This window comes from Hetaerina americana, unplaced genomic scaffold (genome assembly GCF_022747635.1).
Source record: "Hetaerina americana unplaced genomic scaffold, ioHetAmer1.1.p SCAF_7, whole genome shotgun sequence".
Classification (NCBI taxonomy): Eukaryota; Metazoa; Arthropoda; class Insecta; order Odonata; family Calopterygidae; genus Hetaerina; species Hetaerina americana.
Window position 1 is genome coordinate 31978387 of NW_027287316.1, and position 19817 is coordinate 31998203.

A 19817-nucleotide genomic window follows, 5' to 3' on the forward strand; every position below is an offset into this window, starting at 1 on the left:
AGTCGTAGAAAAGCCGCTGGCCAAAGGGTATCGACGCTTATTGGATGCAATGTGAAGAGTTTTGAGGCATTGTAGTAATACCTGAGATGAATCTAATTTTACGAAAAATTTTCCCGATACTTTTTATACAAACCATGTTTATCTACGAATTTTATTTAGGCTTGCAAAAAGTGGAATAAAGCAAATCATCAGCTATATTTTTTCTAAAACGTTATATATCAATGTATATAACTTTTCAAATCGTCAATTCAAGCATTTTCTCGAAGCTGCGGTCTATAAACATTCGTTTAAGTACAGTCATAAATACGACATAAAATTTTCCTTCCATCGTATCTTTGAAACTTAAGAAAGCTATCAGGGCTCAGTACTATAACGTTATCATTAGAAGGTTCTGAAAGTACAAAATATAAGTAATTTACAACGGTGTGCGAGTAAATAGTGTAGGGACTATATACTTCTTTTAGTAATACCATAGCCTTCAACATTGCTTGCAATTTCGTAGCCCTTTGCCGAAAGGTTTGATATGCGCAACCACATGCTATAAGAAATTGTTATGCACTATTTTAATCTCCTATGCCTAATAATATTGGTGCTGTAAACATTATCCAGTCAATCAATATCTATTTATTTAGTTTCGGAAGTTAGGAATGGATTTTGTATTATTTTTATTCCCGCCCATTATCGCAGGATAGCCTTTGAATACTAAAAAATAGGTGGCACTCCTGAATACCGGAACGTATATTGACTTCTGGTTAGTCCCATGATAAAAGGAAATTTGCGAAGAAGGTTGACGCGAGCGACAATAAAAAAGGGTCACCGAGAGAAGATCGGAAGTGCGGAAAACAATGGAATGACGCTATGCGGAAAATATCCAAGGCGTGTAGGTTTCGAGAAAAACAATGGAAGGTGTAATTATTTGCGGCACATATCAAGCATTCGATTTGCTTTATTGACGCTTCACGCCCGTGGCAAGTGGAATTGAGCTTACGTTCATCATTTTCATTGTTTAGCTATGCGTTGTGTTCGTTTTATTCAATCTTTTGAAGAGGCTGGTGTTTTCTTACCTTCTCATATAATTTACGTAATTTTATTTCGGAATTCGATTCGGATTTCGTTGGGCACGTACTTCAGGGGAAAAGAAAGACCATTAATTCGACTCGTAAAGCGACACTATAGACAGAAAGGGGAAACGAGAGGTGAATGTATCCAGAGGAAGGAACAGATTACTTCGAATTACTGGTCTTCGAGAGTGCTTAATTAAAATCCAATCTGCCCTCAGAAATGTCGACTATCGTGCATATTATAGGGTCGCAGTACCATTTTGAAATTCCGTCTTCAATATCATTAAGCTTCAAAGTTAATGACTCAAAATTAGTGCCCCGGGAGTACCAAATCCCGAGCCTATTGGATTTGTCTGTACTTCAATATATTTAAAGTTACGACAGCTTAAAATAAATCCCTCGCAATAAATGTAAATATATTTCTAAATGGAAATAGACGCTTGAACATAACAAAATTATCAGTCAGGACGTGGTCAAATTTCTTCTATTTTACTATTCCAAGATCACTGGGGGAGAAAGGTATTAGGAGGCACTTTTAGCCACAAAATGCCATACTTATGTCTACAGCTATCTACATCTAAATAATGCCCCGAAGGCCGCCGTAAGGGCGGGTGGCGGGGGGTTTTACAAATGATAAAAATTGTGTATTCTGAATCCGTTCCCGACTAAAGCAAGAGCTATTGAATCGAACGATAAAATCACAGCAGAACCAAACAAAATATCCTCGTTTGCATGCAAAACAATGCATATCTGTACTTATGCACACAGAAAGAAGATTTAAGATAATATTTTTCGGAATAACGTTCTTGAAATCATCGATATTCATGAATGAATTCAATCTCTTCATTTGAATCAGCAAGAAGCAACTTTGATGAGACCTATTTTTATTCCATTTAGTTAAATCGATCACGTTGTAAGTTCACGTGTGAGAATTTTGTGAGAACGCCAAGGAAGAGAATTCAAGAATTGTTAACACACTTGATTCATATTTCGACTGCTTAGCAACCATCTTTAGGGTATTCTCTACAACGGATAGAAAGTGTCACATTATTATGATTGGATTGCCTACGTTGAAAGCCGCTGGAAGCACGAAAGTTTCATGCAAAACTTAAACTGTGAGATAAATTTACAAATCACTAGAGTTTAAATCTGACGCGGAATAATTTAGACCCACGTTACATTGGTAGGTGAGACCACGAGGAGAAGTTAAGAGAAATTTATGGTTGGACAGACCGAGATAAGGGGTTATGTCCTTCCTCGGACAACTCGTGGGCTCAGCAGTCAAAAAAATCATGACAATTTAGTATACCCGACAGTAAAGTGATATCTAATGCAAATGGAAATTTCAAATGCACGGGAATAAAATGAAATTTGATAAAAATAGCAAATTTTCTCAATGGCTAGTAGCCTTGCCCTCGTAACTCGCCTTCCTGGCGGCTTTTGAGGGTAAGATTTAGATTTAGAAGCATTTTTATCTTGCGTTAAACCTGTGAACACCTAGGGCCTCCCATCTCGTATTATATAAACCTGTGCCAGGTCTTTCAAAGCCGTTTTCTCTGTGTTTCGTTCAATTTTTTAATCCCTTTTTTTAGCTGTGTACCAAACTTTCACAATGCATACAGTATGAAGCCTGAACTAAGGAGAGAGCTAAGTAACATCCTGTATCATTCACCTTTTCTTTGTCGTTTTCTGATTCTGCGTTCTGCCGATGTAAATGTCCCCAATTGAGCATCAGTTATGCGACGTACAGGTATATACAGGTAGGTACAGGTACAGGTAGGTACAGGACGTACTGTATATGTTATCCTCATTAGTTTCAATGTAATGGCGACTCCCAGTAAAACCTGTGACATTCACCAGTTGGTTAGATTTGATTCTCAGAAGTTGTGATTGCGGGAAATCAGTGTTACAATTTTCTTCTAGTTCCTGATGAAAGGATCTGGAGGGTAGGGATTTTGGCATTGAGCTCGCCGTGTGCAAGAGGATTTGACTCTCACATTGAATAAGTCTTTGATTTTTCTTCTGTAGTTGGATTAGCTCTTGGAAATTGGCACATCCGTTGTGCGTAAAAGGCGATGAATATGCTGAGCTATTTATGAGTCGAAATTTTCGAGTTTTAATTATTATATTTAAAAAAATAATCGAATTTAATTTTTATTTGTTCTTATTAAGACTTCTCTACATATTCACCATCCAGAGTTATACGTTTCCATCAGCGTTTCTTGACTTGTGGAAGGCCGTCATTGTAAAACTCAGCAGATTGCGTCGAAAATTTTTGTTCCACCTCTTGAATGACGTCATATGTGTAGTCAAATCTCCGACCCCGCCATGGGTATTTGAATTGTGGGAATAAGAAAAAGTCGCTTGGGTGATATCGGGAGAATAGGACGGATGTGGCGAAATTTCAAAGCCACAGCTCTTTGATTCCTCAACTGCATCTTGAGATGAGTGAGCAGGTACGTTGTCGGCAGGAAGACGGGTGTCTTTAGTGATCATACTGAGCCGTTCCTTTTTCAAAGCGGCACGCAATTTGTCCAGCAGTGTGCAGTAATAGGCACTAGTGATGATGGCCTGACCCTTCTCCAGGTAGTCGGATAAGATGACTTCATTACAGTCCCGAAAATGAACTTCCCTGCAGACCTTAGCACCTTAGCCTTCTTAGGAGAGGTGAGTCAATGTGCTTCCACTCCTTGCTCATCTCTTTGGTCTCTGGATCACATTGATAGAGCCAAGATTCATACATTTTTGCCAGGTGACCAAAAAATATCCTCTTCGTCTTCCTCCTAAGGATCCAACATCTCTTTGGACAGGTGTCTTTAGTGATCATACTGAGCCGTTCTGAAAAGGAGTCAGTTATCGTGGAACCCAGCGTTCTGATACCTTTGAAATGTGTTCTTCTTCGTGATAAATTTTCCACGCACTGCAGTTGCTAAGATCAGTTTCATTCATGATCATTTAGATGGCTGCTCTTCGGTCTATTAGGATAAAATCCTCCACTTTCTTCACTTTGGCAGCATCGTCCGAGTGTGTTGGTCTTCCACTTCTTGAATCGTGTGTGAGGGACATGTGGCTAATTTTGAAAATTCCTATTCCACCTAACAATCGTGTCGTATGACGGGCTATCATATTCATAAACAGCCATATTTTCATCTTGGATTGTCCATGCACACTGACCTTTCGAATGTATGAACTTAATCACACTGTCAGCCTCTTATCTTCTCCATACTGCGAGTTATTTCATTCTACGGCTTCATGAAATAAAACCAATCAACATTGACAGGTATAATTTGCAATATGATTTGCATAAGAATCAATTAATATGCCGAATAAATTTTATCCAGGTATTTCGTTTATTTCTTAATAATAATTACATAAAAACGATACCCCCACGTATTCCATCACGTTAATCATCAATGGTAACCAAACCTAATTATAAATTTGTTTTGACGGAGCTCTCATCTCTATTCTTACGTACATCGGCTAACTATTCCATGTTTGCTTATTTTTTTAATCTGACGTCTGTCATTATTTGTTTCATGTAATGCGTCCATAAGGCGGCCTCTCAGTCGCTAAAACTAGGAAAAAAATCTGGAATGATTCAATTTATTCAACATGTCGTGAAAAAATGGGGAAGATGGACTTATTTTTATAAGTTGGTGATTTAATCTGAAAATCTGGACTAAATTGTTGAAATCGGGAATTCTCGAAGATGACGATATTCCTTTTACTTCTGATACCAGTTGGTATTTTCTGTAAGCCGTCACGAGTTATTGGACCGCAAACCAAATCTATAGTCGGACCTACTTCAATTATATCAGTGTCACCTGAAACGATTGGTGATTATTCAATAAAAAATATACTCGGCCATATTTCAAGAACTCTTGGAAATGTTTGGCGTCGTCGGAAATATCGAGGAAAATTCGATAATCAAGAAAATGAGTGGCCAACCTGATCCGAGATATTCCTCCGTAGTTCTTCCCTTTCACTTTTCACTCCTCGGCGACTGTCTTCATTAGGCCACCGTCTCTCAAAATGAGTTCGATTGGGTTATCCCTTCTCCCTTTCAGATTCATCATAAGACATCCCACTCTCCTATCAAGCACGTCATCAGCTATTCAACCCGTCCATCTCACCTTCATCATTCACCTACAGAATCGCTTTTCCAAGCTTTGCATGTTGTTCATAAAATCAAAAGGAGAAAGGATAAGGAAAGAAATAATTAGATAATCTGTGAAGGTAAATAGCATCTTAGTATATGGCATAAAATCAGAGCAATTAAGATCGTATTCACGTGTAAGACTGATGGGAAACGGAAGAATCCCTAAGCAAATTTTGGAGTGATATCCAGATGGAAGACGATTGAGAGGTAGACCAAAGAAAGCTTGTATCGCAGGAATAAAGAAGAAGAGATGGAAGAGAGAGTGTTGGAGAGAGAGAGAGAGACGATTTAGAGGACTTCGGAATGACGGAGAAGCATGGAGTATGGGAAGCGGGAGAGGTCGTAGGAACTTCGTAAACCGTCTATAATAATGGCAATTACTATCAGTAATCTACCGGTTATTGTAGGTTTTTGATGGACACAAACTACCAAAAGGTACAGCGACAGTTTTCTTGTCTATCTTGACAACCCTCAACCCAACGTCTAATCTTACAATAGACCCCTTTAAACTCAGTATACTTCCTTCCTCCCTTCATTCCGTCCATCATCCCTATCCTATTCCTACCCCTTCCGCGCTTACCTAACATTACTCCCCTAGATCACAGTCACCCACCCACCGATCAGGATGCTTTTCATCCATTTTTCCTGCCTATTTTTGATTTCTCCCAAAAATTCTCTCTCCTCCCCCACCACATCTAGCACTTCCTCGTTTGTTTTTCTTTCAGTCCACTTCACCACTTCGGCGTTACATATGCCTAAATTGGAACGATACAGAGAAGATTAGCATGGCTCCTGCGCAAGGATGACACCAAAAATCTTGAAGCGGTCCACATGTTTACCCTCCCTATGGACTACAATAATGAACTTATGCTGTTTATAAATAGGAGTCGTGAGATTGTAAATATTGAATTCAAATCAATCAATTCCAACGGAAAGGTATATGCTCGAAGAACGGACGAGGAAAGATGGCCAAGAACTCATTTAGAATGGTCACCCACCCGGAAGAGGGTAACTTGGACAGCCTAGGGAAACATGGAGAGCGAAAATAGCCTTAGTGATGAAAGGTCGAGGCTTGGAAGAGGCAGATTGTAACGCTTTATGAGACTGTAGCATGGGAAGAAAGGGTGACCACTGAAAAGCGGATAAGTTCTGAAAAATTAGAGAGAAGAACTGTAAGCTCATAAATGACAAAAGAGTTTCATTCCATCTGCATCGGAACGCGATCACTGATGTAATTGAAATAAGAACGAAGGCAAGTGCGACCTCAGTGAACCAGATGATGAAAGTCGTGAAAGTTCTACGGAGCAGTGCTCACACAATTCGTGAGTAGAAGGCCCGAGGCATGCGGAGCTTCGTGTCGAGGGGATTTCGGGTGAGTCGTTATGAAATAATAGCAAATAGTTGACGAGGTTACAGGAAATGCCGCCTGTCTCGTGCTTCCAGCGTCCCCTCGTCGGAGAGGAAATCTTTGAAGTCCCGTCTGCTCTTGGGCGAGAGGAAGTGGATACATCTCAGCTCAAGTTCCAATTCAAAGTTGGAGTGTGTGTTGCGATAACCAGGAGATAAAGCCCGCAGTCTTTAAGCGGACACCTTTTATGGTATGCATTTCGAGTTGTCATTTGCTGCACGAATAATTCGAGGCGAAAGAATCTTTATTGGAAATCGCTTTAAAAAAGCCATTTTCGCTCTCAACTCTTCGGAGATGATTTGTGATCATTGGGGTAATGATCCCGATGTTTCGTAATCGCCAACATTTTGCTGATCGGCTTATTTAGGCCAGGTTTCTCTCATTCATTTCTTGATATGACTGTGATACGTGTACAGTACGCTTATGATTTTAAAGGATATTAAATGCTTTCATTCGTGTCGTGAAAGTGAAAGGTTTATAATTCAATGGGTTTAAATGTCTCATTAAAAAATGATTCTAACACCCTTAACTCCATTAACGACTGTCCTGAACTAATTTCCCTTATCAATTTCAGAGTTCCCCCCCCGAGTTACCCGCGATCGCTCTTTATTCCACCAACCCGTTCCCAGATTGTCCCTCACCAAACGGTCCCTTTTCTTCCGTCTCCCCGCTTTACTGAATTCCCTTCCCGAAAGTATTGACCCCCTCTCACTCCCAGCCAACACATTTATAAACCTTTCTCTGACACATCTCTCACACCTCCCTCAATAGTATAGTCTTGTTGATGTTTGTATGTTTGTGTCCTTATATGTTCCTGTTATATGTGTCACTGTAAATTGGCAATCCTGCTGTATGTGCACAATTTTTTTACTAAATAAATAAAATAAAATAAATAGGTATCTTTGCTTATCCTTGCGGCTACAAATGGATTGCCAAATGCCAACTTGGCATCCTCTTTAATGTTCATATTACCGCGGCATATTTTGTGTATGTCCATGGAGACCTTATTTCAATACTTCCTAATCCATTCTCGCAAACGCGCAGTTCAATATTATGGAGAGATTCTTGGAGCTCAAATCTTTCTTCATAGAATTTTATGCTCAAATTATTTTAATCTCTACGGTAATTACTCATTTATGTTGAGTGAAAACCGTTCATTTTGTCTTCACAGTTATTTTCGATAGAAAATAAGATTATATTATATGTATATATTTTATATATATATATCTTCCGATGAAGACGGAGCAGAATTTCGTCGAAATGATCAAGAAATAACGTGTGAGTGATCTTTATATGTGTTTCTATATTGTTTGTTGCTGTCTAATTTATTATATATATATATATATATATATATATATATATATATATATATATATATATATATATATATATAAAATATATATATAATATATATATATGATAGCGTGTTGGATAACGCGTTCGCCTACTGACCTAAAAGTAGCGTATTGAAGTCCCGCCTCGGGCATGGGCGTATTGTAAAATCTGGTAGCGTAGTCCCATGAACAACAATCCAAACGTGCTATCTGGATTGCGGGGGCACGAAAACCACCCCAGATATTTGGAAAGCATTTTCAGGAAATCCTTACATTCGTCACAGTCAAACGTTTCCGTATTGTAACTCTCAATTCGTTAATTTTCGAGAATTGAACCGTTTGATTGATGTTTGCGTAACGACTGGGCATGTCTCTAAAGGTAAAGCGAGCATATAACAATCCGTGACGGATATCAATTAAGTGGTGGTCGAGTAACTTCCAATTTTTCCTACCGAAACGTGATTTTTCACAGTGCTCTTGCGAAGGCGATTTTTGAACGGGAGAAAGGAGACTCGTGCAGATTCATTTGTGCGAATGGAAGAATGGCGAAGCCCGTGCGAAAGGCGCATGAGTCAGGGGAACGAGAAGGCGGGCGGGATTATTGGAGCCGGCGTATTCACGTGTGCGTGGTCGGGAGTATCGCGATTCTCTCAGGCTATCCGCGGTGCTTTCTCTCCGGGGCTGACAGCCTTAATTTCTTCTCCCCATTCTCTTCCCGGTGAAATAGTGTGCCAGTCGTCGGTCTTCAAATTGCCCCCCCGCAAAATGTTCCGAGACGATTATTTGATGATTGTAACCGGAAAGTATTTGAATCGGTTCGTTGTAGTTTATTAGATTCGGTCTAGTACGATTGGATCTAGTCGGCCTAGAAGTCGATTCTTTTGGTCTATTTGGTTTACTTTGTATTTTGACTGACTCTTCGCGCAAAACATTCTCTTTGATAAACTAGAAGTGCGCATGGTAGGTGAAGGTAGGTGAGGTGTTTAGGCTTGAGATAGAGAGGTTGAAAATATTTAACTGATTCGAATCAAAACATATTGATTCTAAGTACTTCATGAATGGCATGATATCTAAGAACGGACAAGTATTACACCTCATACATTCGTGCCATGGACTTAAGGAGATTGCAGCCTCAACTTGTATAATTGCGTCATTTTGATAAAGATTACCTCTATTTGCAGTCCAAAGTGCACTCTATAAAATGACGATGATAAAACAAGAGTCTTGACATGTTAGATTTGACGCAAGTTCATATGTCAGTGGAGGAATTCCACTCATAGAATTGTGCATTAATGGTGCAGAAATGCATGTCGTTCTCATGGACAAACTGTATCAGGTTCGCAGTTATACGAAAGTTGTGATATCGTAAACACAAGAGCACATAAGTCTTCGTTTATGTTGTTTATGTGATATTAATTGATTTTTTGGAAAAGCAGTCAAAATCACAGTTTCTACAATCATGGTCTCAGAACTATTTGAAAATAAATTTTAGAACATTTTAAAAATTAATGAGTCTTAAGAGTGCTTCAAAACTGTGTGTCAGCTAAATATCTATTTACGAAATACGCATTAATGGGTGTTATATTTAATTTCATAACTCTTCATTGATACATGATTCATAGTGACATATGTACTCTTACGAACCTTCTTAAGATATTTAGGGAGTGTACTCAGCCCACAGAGTAACAGTAGTAAACGTTGGAGAAAATGACCGACAGCAGAGATAATTTTCTCACCATTACAAAGAGCGTTGGAGATATGAATTAAATGCTCGGTTGAAGAACGGAGGGTGAATCAACACGGGAACTATCCTACTATACAAATTACAAAGGATCCGAAATTATTGTCTGCGATTCATCTTTAATATGCGTTTTAATGAACGTGTAAATCCTTACTATAAAATGTTGAATTGGCTAAAACTCGAGCAGAGGAGATTGCTTCAAAAGGCCTCACAATTATTTAAAGTTCTGGATTCTAAAACCCCTTCATATTTATATGAAAATTTGATATTCAATTCACTTACGACAAAGAGATCAACCTGCATTACAAAAAAATTCCATCTTCCCAAATACCGCACGGCTATATATGAAAAGTCATTCAGTATTTCATCCTGTGAACTATGTAACTGTTTGCCTAATAAAGTAAAATTATCCAGGAACACATCCCAATTCAACAGGAAAATGTTTGAATATCTGTCTACCACACTACCAAAATGACCTTATTACTGTTCTATCAAGCTAAATATTTAAATATTGTTCTTTGTATTTGTATGAATGTATTGTACCATATGTTTCGTTCAAATGATGTTAAATTCTGTTTTGTGACTGGTTTAATTACCTTATTCTATGCATTATGTAAACCTGTTTCACTCCATAGGTTTCAAAACCTCATGTAACATGTATTCTGCTCCAAGGGACTTTGCTCCCAGAGCAATAAAAATTGTTTATTATTATTACTATGAACGAAGATTCACAAAAAAAACACCGTTTAACGTCTAGTCGCAACTTGCGATACCCTCCACTCGGTGCAGAGTATGGATTTTAATGAGACTGGAAAATCTCCATTCGTGCCGATTCGAACCTAAGTCGACCCGCAAATTCAACGTAGTAGCTACAGCAACACTCGGACCTATAACTTACGTAGCCGAAAGAATTTGGCTATTTAGTAATTTAGTTTATTTGCTAAAACACATGGATTTCGCGTGCAATTCTGCTATTCCAAGCCAACTTCATCTATGTGTAGGTCAAGAAATGTGCGATCGTAATATCCCTCATGGCTGTTGTATGATCACTCCAAGGATTTTATCGCTACAGAAAAGCTACCCGATGAACGTTTCCGCAAATTTTCCCACTCAAAACGAAGCCCTATTCACCGTGTGAGATTCCTGGGGGTCGTGAATCATCATTAGCGGCACAGAAATAATGGAGGGATGAAATGCGCTCAAAACAAGGGAATGTGGAAAACTGAATATTTCGAGAATAAATGAAAAAAAAACGATGTGACATTTAAAATAATGGAAATAAGTCGGAAAGATTTTAGTTTTAATTTATATTCCGTTCTATATCAAATGATGTCGTATAGTTGTTTTCTCCTCCCTAAATCCCGAGATCCTCTGAGTGAATTTTAATATTCCGTTGCAATAGGTTCAAGCTGCAATCCCGTGGATCGGAACGCAAATGGTTCCCGACTCTTAGGTCGCGGAACAAAGTTGGCTTAGAAATCAACTTTTAATGGTCCATGCATGTGTCTTGAAAAAAATTGCAAAAATAGTTTAAGGCAAAAAATATTTTAAACTGTTGGAAAAGACATTAAACATTTAAAAAATATTTATAAATGAAATCGATTGGAGTTGAGCAGTTGTCATTAGAGGAAGAAAATGATTATTATTTGTATTTATTAATTTTTTTAAAGTAGTGTAATTAAAGTCGTCGAGTTTTTTTTAGAAACGGGTTGAAAATACTTATTTCTCCGCTTGGATGACTCGAGTCCTTGCCATTAAAACTTTTGTCAAGGGGCGTCCGTTGGGGGTGTTTAATACCGAATGGCCTTGCAATTACATGCATAAAGTCATGTAATTGCCTTCAGAGGGGATGTTTTTTTTATTTTCACCCTTAGCACAGCGACGCGAGTCTTCCGCATTTGTTCTCGCCTCGGTGCGTGATTGCGGTCAGGTTGCTCCCCTTTCAGCTTCGTTGAATCAGTCGGGGAAAAACTCTCCTACGCGTTTCAAGTACGCTCTTACTTCGTTGAATCAAGTTACCATTGTGACATTGTATGCATAATAATTCGCCACTCCAACTCGTTCCTTTAGAACCCCCCCAAAAAAATAGTATTGGATGGCGTCATGGTGGATTAACCGACCAAGGCATTCGGGCGGAAATCACGGGTTCCAAGAGTGGATCCCGGGCAAGATAAATGTTAATTTTTCGCCGAGAATATCTCGCCCATTTTGTGCGTGCTAGCACTGGCTGTAAAAGGTCTAGTTCGTATTGACTGTTGGAGCTTGTCATAAGAACTTAAAAAAACTCCGAGTTGGTTAATATTGTTGGAGTCAACTCACTTTTAATGTACGTATAAAAATAAACTGATTATTCTCTTTTGGTCCAATGTAAATAGTTGTAACGTTAACAGCCTAACCAGGGATAATCAAGTACAAAGACTTATTGAATTTGAAAATAAATTTTTGTATAGTTATTTCAATTTTAAATGCGTGTCAGTTTTTCTATTTGGAAAAATTTGAACGGATATTATTTAACTTAGATGTTAATATTTCAACCTGGTTATCTCAATATTGCCGTTGAGCTTTGTTTTTACATTATGCATTTTAACTTAATTATAAAAATTTAATTAAATCAATATTAAGTCTTAATGAGCGCATGGGAAAAAGAAGGGAGGAATTAAGACGAGAATTTTATTTTAAATAATTTTTGTTTTAATTAGGCAAGAACTACCGAAATTTACCGTGGAGCTATTTAAAGTCTTTGTCTTCACTGATTATCTTTCTGGGAGATATATTTTTCAACTATTTTCGGGCTTAATGTAACAGTTAATCGTGTCTTTTCGGGTTCATTCTCATTTTTTTTAATTTCTTCAAAACCCTGGAGTCTCATTTTATTGAAGACCTCTTGTTATTACCCCTGTTCTCCTATTCGCCTGTCTCTCCCACCGCTTCCTTTGTCGTCTCTCGTAATGTAGTAAGCTTTCCACTTATAAACGCACCAGAGAAATGTTCCGCAGCTCTTTTTCAATTTCTTTTCTTAAAATCAATGTAATCAGGCAACGTATTTCTGAATATCGGTGCAATCTTCTCCGATTAATTGTGACTGAATTCAAATAATGCGTTTGAGTTATTCCAATTGGTGAGCCTAAGGTATTTTTTTATAATCGGTTTAAAATTTTATTGTGAACGATACAAGGTGTTGGTATTAAGTCATGAATCACATCCGCAGAGAGGTCAAGCCCTAGTCTTGAATCCATATTACGGCTCGTGGAAAGTGCATGCAAGCGCGTTCTAGCCGTATTTTTCCGGGGTCACACCGGCGATGCCGATCATTTCAAATTCCCACACACCATACATGTCGGGTGCAAGTGAACGTCTCGGCCGGGTCCCGGTCGCTCACGGTCACATGCCTTAGCGCTGCACCGCAGGCTGGCTGGGGAGTGCCTCGGCAGCCACCTCTCTCCTACGCCCTTGCCGCTGCCGTCGTCGCCCGGCCATAGGTCGGCCTTCGGCGGGGAAGGAGAAATTTCGGTTCATCTAAGCGAGCTTGCTAGGTGTATGAATCAAGTGACACGACGGCGTGGGAAGTTGCCTTCGTCATGTAGGGTCGTCTTCCTCCGTTTATGACGTCCAACAGATTTTTTTTGGATGTTTGACACCCCATTCATACGTGACCGAACGTGAGAGAATACCCGGGAGATGTATATCAGTATCACTATATGCTCTTTTTTCGGAATTAATTCGTGACGAAAAAGGTCCTGGGGATATTAGCACATCGGCATTGGCTAGCCTAAAGTTGCAAATTATTGCGAATAAATTTTGTTGGTGTGAATGGATTATCAAATAAAACTGGGTACGCTCACATAAGGGATGCCAGATGATGCTTTCGCAAAAACTTGCCAAACTATTCTCTCTCTATTTTTTGATAGAAATAATATTCAATAAATGAAAGTTTCTTTTTCTAGGATCAAAACAAATGAAATATGAATATTGAAACACCTGCGCTCACCGACCGCCAGAAGCCCTTGCCTAACTGCTTAGCGGCGATTTCTTTCCGTGTTGCTATTTCCTTCGGCGAGATTATTTGTTTTCGAACTAGAAAAGAGCTTCTATAAATATGTCAACGAATTGGATGGGGGTGGGGAGTGTCAGTGGAGTAAAAGACAGGAGGTTGTCGACGTAAAAGAATGGCATCTATAAAGAATCATGTACGATTAGCAGCGAGTGAACTTGCGTCCATTGCAAATCTCGTCTACAGTACTGATCTACTCATCTTGACAAATCTCCATATATTTTATATTCAATCATATGGGTAATTTTCAGAAACCGATATACCTAGGGTCGATAATACTTGACGATACGTACAACACCATCGATAGACATGTATGATATTGACGAGAGAGTGCTGCGAGAATAACGTTGTCGATATTGAGCGATGTACGACATGATAATGATGTCGTACATGATAATAGTCGCCGCCATCTCGATATTTATTTTGTATCGAAGCTCAAAATTAGTTAATAAATATCTAACAGCCTTACGGACAACTTAGTGCAATGCGCTCTGGAAATATTGCCTACCCATATTATCTTTGCTAAAAATAATGAGTTGCATTGTCAAATTTTAGTGATTATAATATTCATCAGTAACTGATTTTTAAATGCCTATCAATTATATTTAAGCTTCATAGATTTCACGCTGAATGTACGAGTAGATTGTTTTCTCTCTGAATAATTTAGGATATTAAATTACAATCCGTGACAAGCTAAATTTTTCAGAGGTTGAAATGAGAAAAAAATTAACAATAATGAATCGAAATATTGCTAATTATGCTATAGTTGATGTTTTTCGTGGACAGGCTGTCAGAGTCCTGGACGCACTTTCAAGGTGTGTGTACGTATAGGATCCCCTTAGTGCAAGGAGACGAGAGGTTAGGGATGGAAATTGGCAGAAAATCACCGTCTATTATGAATGACACCACCTTGTTCAGACAGCGAACCACGTGTCATCTGGCATCAGCTTGGTCCAAACCGTCCGGGACGATGTTATTTATGAATGACCTAATGTCTCTCGTATCTTCTCTTTGTAAAGGGTAGTGTATTAGGGAAAGCGGGGCGTCAATCTGCCTGGCGCCTTTTACGTGTACAAACCTTTCCTCATGGCGATAAATTTCCTTTTGGCTGCATCCTGAAGCACTGCAGTAATTTGAGAAATGTGGTGTTCAACCTTTCTGTTCGGCAAAGGTACAGGAACTTGTACATTGGTTGATGTCATTTATGTATACATTGTATATCGTAAAATTGCATATATAGAAATGTACCTAGCTATTCTTTTTCTTTTTAGATTTCGGAAATTCTAACGCTGTGAATTCATATACCCTGGTGATGTTAGTCAACGATATTCTCGATGCGTTTGGGTACAGAAATGACACCAATTACTTCCTGGTCAGAGAAAACGTATTGTATCATGCAGGCAATCATATTTAGCTACCGAATTTCATGGGAAAACGTTTTGTGAGGGAGGAAAAGATCAGGCATGTTTGATAGAGTGAAGGCAGATAGAAAGTACGTGGAGCTTAAGAATGTCTTATTGTAGTTTAGGGTATTACGGTGTTTCTTGTCGCCTTAGAAGGACTTAAGTGCTTGCAAGAGTTAGTCCCTGTGTCCATTGAAAACCTACGTTTACCGGTAAGGAGCACTCCTGGTTGAAAATCTGGAGTTTACTCCTGATATCTTGGTAGAGCGAATTTAAGAATTTTCGTCACACACCAAAAGGATTAAGAAATGTTACGAGCGGTGAATAAGCGGAAATCGTCCTCAAAATGTGTCTTCGTGAAATGGTTTCACGGAATAATTTCTTTAATAATAAATTCGAAGGCCTAACGTGATTCTAGGTAAGGCGTGAAGTATTTCTTTTGCTGTGATGAGTATTTTGGATGAACAAACTTCTGATCGATTGAAATTCATTCAAGAGTAAGGTATAGACGAAGCCTGGATTATTTCAACCTTTTCCGCTATTCCCTAGCATCCTATCAACCTATCTCACCCACCTATCCGTAACGTACCAATGACCTCAGCTGTCTATCTCATCCCGTGATGACGACTGCGTACGACTTCGTAGCTCTGTAATCAATGGTAACGCGGTAAATTTATGGTAATAAAATCCCACATCTATGCAAATAAGTGACCTGGATGGAGCACTGATACCTAGTGACACTCTGGGTTTACTTGATCAAAGATACTTGAAATTTTGTGTACCTGTCTGAAGTTGAAAGTTCAGAAAACCTGAAGTTTTACTGAAGTATTTGATTGAATATTCTGACTCATAATGTCCGGCTTTCATTACGCTTTTTTCCATTTTATTAAAATAATGAAATCCTGAATGACTTTCTTTTGTGGCATTTTCTCAATTCTTGTCTGCATTTTGTTTGTTTTTCGAACTCTGGGTATTAGTCCTTTAATCTTTTACTAAACGATTTGGTTTGAGCCGTAATTAAAATTGTCAGTCTGGTGCTTTTCCACATTTTTATCAACGGGGTGATTCCTCAAAAAAAGTAAAATCCAGGATTGGAATACAATTTCACGTATTTATCTTCCTGATAAAAGTGATTCTTGTGCAACAAGATGCTGTTGTGAAATATTTACTGAATTGGAATTAATTCACCTTTTCTTTTTGTTTTCAGACTGGACAAGAAGAAGCGGGACGTGATAAACGTAAGTTACAAGGAGTACCATGGTAGAAAGGGGTTAACAGTTGAGTATTACATTGCAAGGACGTATAACGGGGGTGTTAAATCACAGTTTATTAGGAGTAATTTCTGATGTGATCATCGGGCTTAATTTGGTTTGTACTTCGCTACATGAGGCTATATGATAATGAATACTCCTTTGCGTCGTAATAACGTTTATAAAATTAAAATTGATAGACCATTGCTAAAAATTACAAGTGTTTATAATTTTACTGAGGGAAAAATGTTATTCATACTGCTGAAAGTTAGGAGGGCTGTCAAGAAAATAACGCAATAATTAAAGTTTCGGCCTAGCGTGGCGGTGGGTAGGGCTGGAACCACCATCTTGATGTCTAAACGTAACTGTCTTGTCTTGATGTCTAACTCTCAGTACGCATCCTGTTGTGGTATTGTGCAGACCGTGGTTCTTCTACTTTGCTCACTGCGAGCTTTAAAATGTGCGCCGCAGTGAAAAATCCCGCAAGTTGTCAGCAAAGGCTGTCCGGAAAGTAACTTACGTTTTGAAATAAAATAAGAACCTAGTGATAAGACAAATAGGTCATATCAATGGCGTATTGTACAACCTGTCTCAACGCCGGTGAGGGAATTTTTAAAAAGGTTTTTGGAGAAATCTATGTTCAAAATTATTTCTAGTCGAGTTTCAAATTATATTTTATTAATACTCATGTGTCCCAATTTTATATCGCAAAACATTTAACCACATAACTTATTTAATTATAAAAATATCCGATCATCAGCTAATACTCAACAGATCTCTCTTACTTCAAGTAGAGGAGCGCATCAGTAAACGCCGTACGAATGTATGTCAAGGCGCCACTTCCCCCTTCGAGAGGGGGAATTCGAGAACATTGGTACTAGAAGCGCTAATATCTCCCAAGGTAGTGCGGTAGGAAATGTATTTATGCTATTGTATGTACGAGATCTGTTCAATAAGTATCGCGAATTTTGAGTTTCTTTCAAAAATTATTTATTTATTCATGAATATCTATTTTGTCCCCTTCAAATGTAATCCCCAATAGATATTTTACACTTGTGCCAACGTTTTTCCAATCCTCGAAGCACTTCAAAAAATTATTTTTTGTCATCTTGTTCAGTTCCTCCTTCGATGCAGTCTTTATCTCGTCTATCGTGGCGTACACGTCGTCCTTTCATGGGTCTCTTCAGTTTAGGGAACAAGAAAAAGTCACTGGGGCCAGATCTGGGGAATACGATGGCTGCGGCATCAGTAGTGTGTTGGTTATGGCCAATTCGCGCACAATTAACGATGTGTGAGCAGGGACGTTTTCATGGTGCAAAGGCCAATTTTTGTTCTTCCAAAAAATTTTGTTGCGATTGTGGCGGATTGCTTCGCGCATAACTTGCAGGTAATATTCCTTATTTACCGTTCTACCCGGTGGCAAGAACTCATGATGCACCACGCCCCTGAAAATCGAAGAAAACTGCAAGCAAAACTTTCACATTCGACCAAACTTGGAGCGCTTTTTTCGGTCTTGGCTCCTGCTGCAGTTTCCATTGGGATGACTGAGCTTTAGTTTCCACGTCATAACCATAAACCCATGAAACATCACCAGTTATGACCCATTTGGGGGGAGCAAATTTGGGTCGTCGCGGACAGAGTCCAACACCTCATTAGAAATGTTAATGCGTTGCTGTTTTCCGTCGACATTGAGCAATTTTGGTACGAATTTCGCGGCGACCCGTGTCATTTCCAAATCATTGGTAAACATCGAATGGCACGAGCCAATCGATATGTTTAGGTCCTCAGCAAGTTCTCTAACGGTGATTCGACGATTGACCAATACTATTTTCTTCACTTCATCAATGTTTTCGTCTCTTCTTGACTTGCTCGGGCGTCCGGCCCGCTCTTCGTCGTTCACATCTTCTCGGCCCTCTGAGAACATTTTATACCACCGATAAACGTTGCTTCGGTTCAAGGTAGCTTCTCCATATACCACAGTCAACATTAAGAATGCGTCCGCGCACTTAATTTCGATTTTCACACAAAATTTGATACAGATTCTTTGATCCATTTTTTGGAACAGGCAAAAATCGAAGGCAAGCCAAAACACGTGCAATCAAAACAGCTGTCAACAATTAACTGAACATTCAAAATGGCCGAACTTTTTGGCATAAGTGAGAGATATAAGTACCAACATAACGCCACCAAAAAATCGAAAATCAAAGATACGTAGCCCGCGAAAACTCTAAATTAGCGATACTTTTTAACAGACCTCAAATGTGTAGTTAAGCTGTCTCAAATAAATTATAATGGTTAGAGAAATTTATACGTATACTCACGAGCTTTACCAATTGTAAGAACCTCCAGATCTTTTTACATTTCGAACTCTTTCAAATCAAATCCCTTCGGTCATTATGTCAATATCTTGGCAGCTTTTACAAACAAAATATATATTTAGCAAATCAAATATTAATTTTAAATTATTTGATATTGCAATTATATATGATGCAGGAGGGTCGCAGTAGTCCAGAGGTGGAGCGTTGGACTGACCGGAGGGCCCGGGTTCGATTCCCGGGCAAGGCCCTCTGGGCACCTGCAGCTCCACCCAAGCTATATGATTTTTCGGGTAACAGATCTTCCTGGGAAACCATAACCGGCACAGGGAAGGGAACTGGCCCCCCTACCCTGATGTGTGAATTTCACACGTCGTCGGGCTTAGTACTGAGTGAACTCTACAATCACCTACCAAACCGACCTTCGGGTTGATTACTTCGTTGATGGTTTTTTTTTTATATGATGCAGGTACATGAAAATCATTCCACAAATACAAAAATACTATTATTATTAAATTGTATGGATTGGTTTTAAGAAATTGAATATTCCTTCATTTTATATTTTTTCCAATAATGGTATGCTTGGTTATCGTATCCTTATTTTTTGTAAGTAACACGGGAAATTTAGCGTCTAAAGCACAATTGCTCAAATTTTCATTTAATGGAACTCTCTTCAGAGATTCTTCCGTGAACTATTGCCCATCATCTGGCCTTCTTCAACTTCAACCAGTACTACATTGTTTATTTTCAAATAGGTTCATTTGTATCGCCTGTTATTTTCTACTCTTGTGATCGTCAATGCTGCGAGGGAAAAAGTTGTTCCTTGTACCAATTAGTTCGAGGTTATTTCAACTCACATTTTTATCTCTTATTCCTCCGTAATGTAGGAATAGAAATGACTGTCAATTCCTTCCGTATCTAAATTTCATCTCTCTATTTCTGTAGCTATCTTTATCTAGACATGTATAATCGGGTAAGTCTTAAATGCAATATTCGTGACCCTTTTCATTCGTTCATGCCAATTTTTTAACCGATTTGATTGTCTTCGTGTGAATATTTTTTTGTTCAGTTTGCAGTCAAAATCTCTCGCCGTTA

The 19817-nt window shown here is 38.7% G+C and overlaps 1 protein-coding gene and 1 non-coding gene across 2 annotated transcripts in view; both read left to right on the forward strand.

The window, feature by feature from the left end:
* The window catches only part of Invadolysin (leishmanolysin-like peptidase, invadolysin), a 263276-nt gene that overhangs the window by 204493 nt on the left and 38966 nt on the right, over positions 1 to 19817 (forward strand). The window contains exon 3 of the mRNA XM_071595427.1: positions 16365 to 16395. Within this exon, the coding sequence (XP_071451528.1) occupies positions 16365 to 16395 (31 nt within the window). The remainder of the gene's footprint in view (positions 1 to 16364; positions 16396 to 19817) is intronic.
* Positions 5951 to 6057, forward strand: LOC139696970 (U6 spliceosomal RNA). The gene has a single exon (XR_011702677.1). It is a non-coding gene; the product is annotated as a U6 spliceosomal RNA (small nuclear RNA).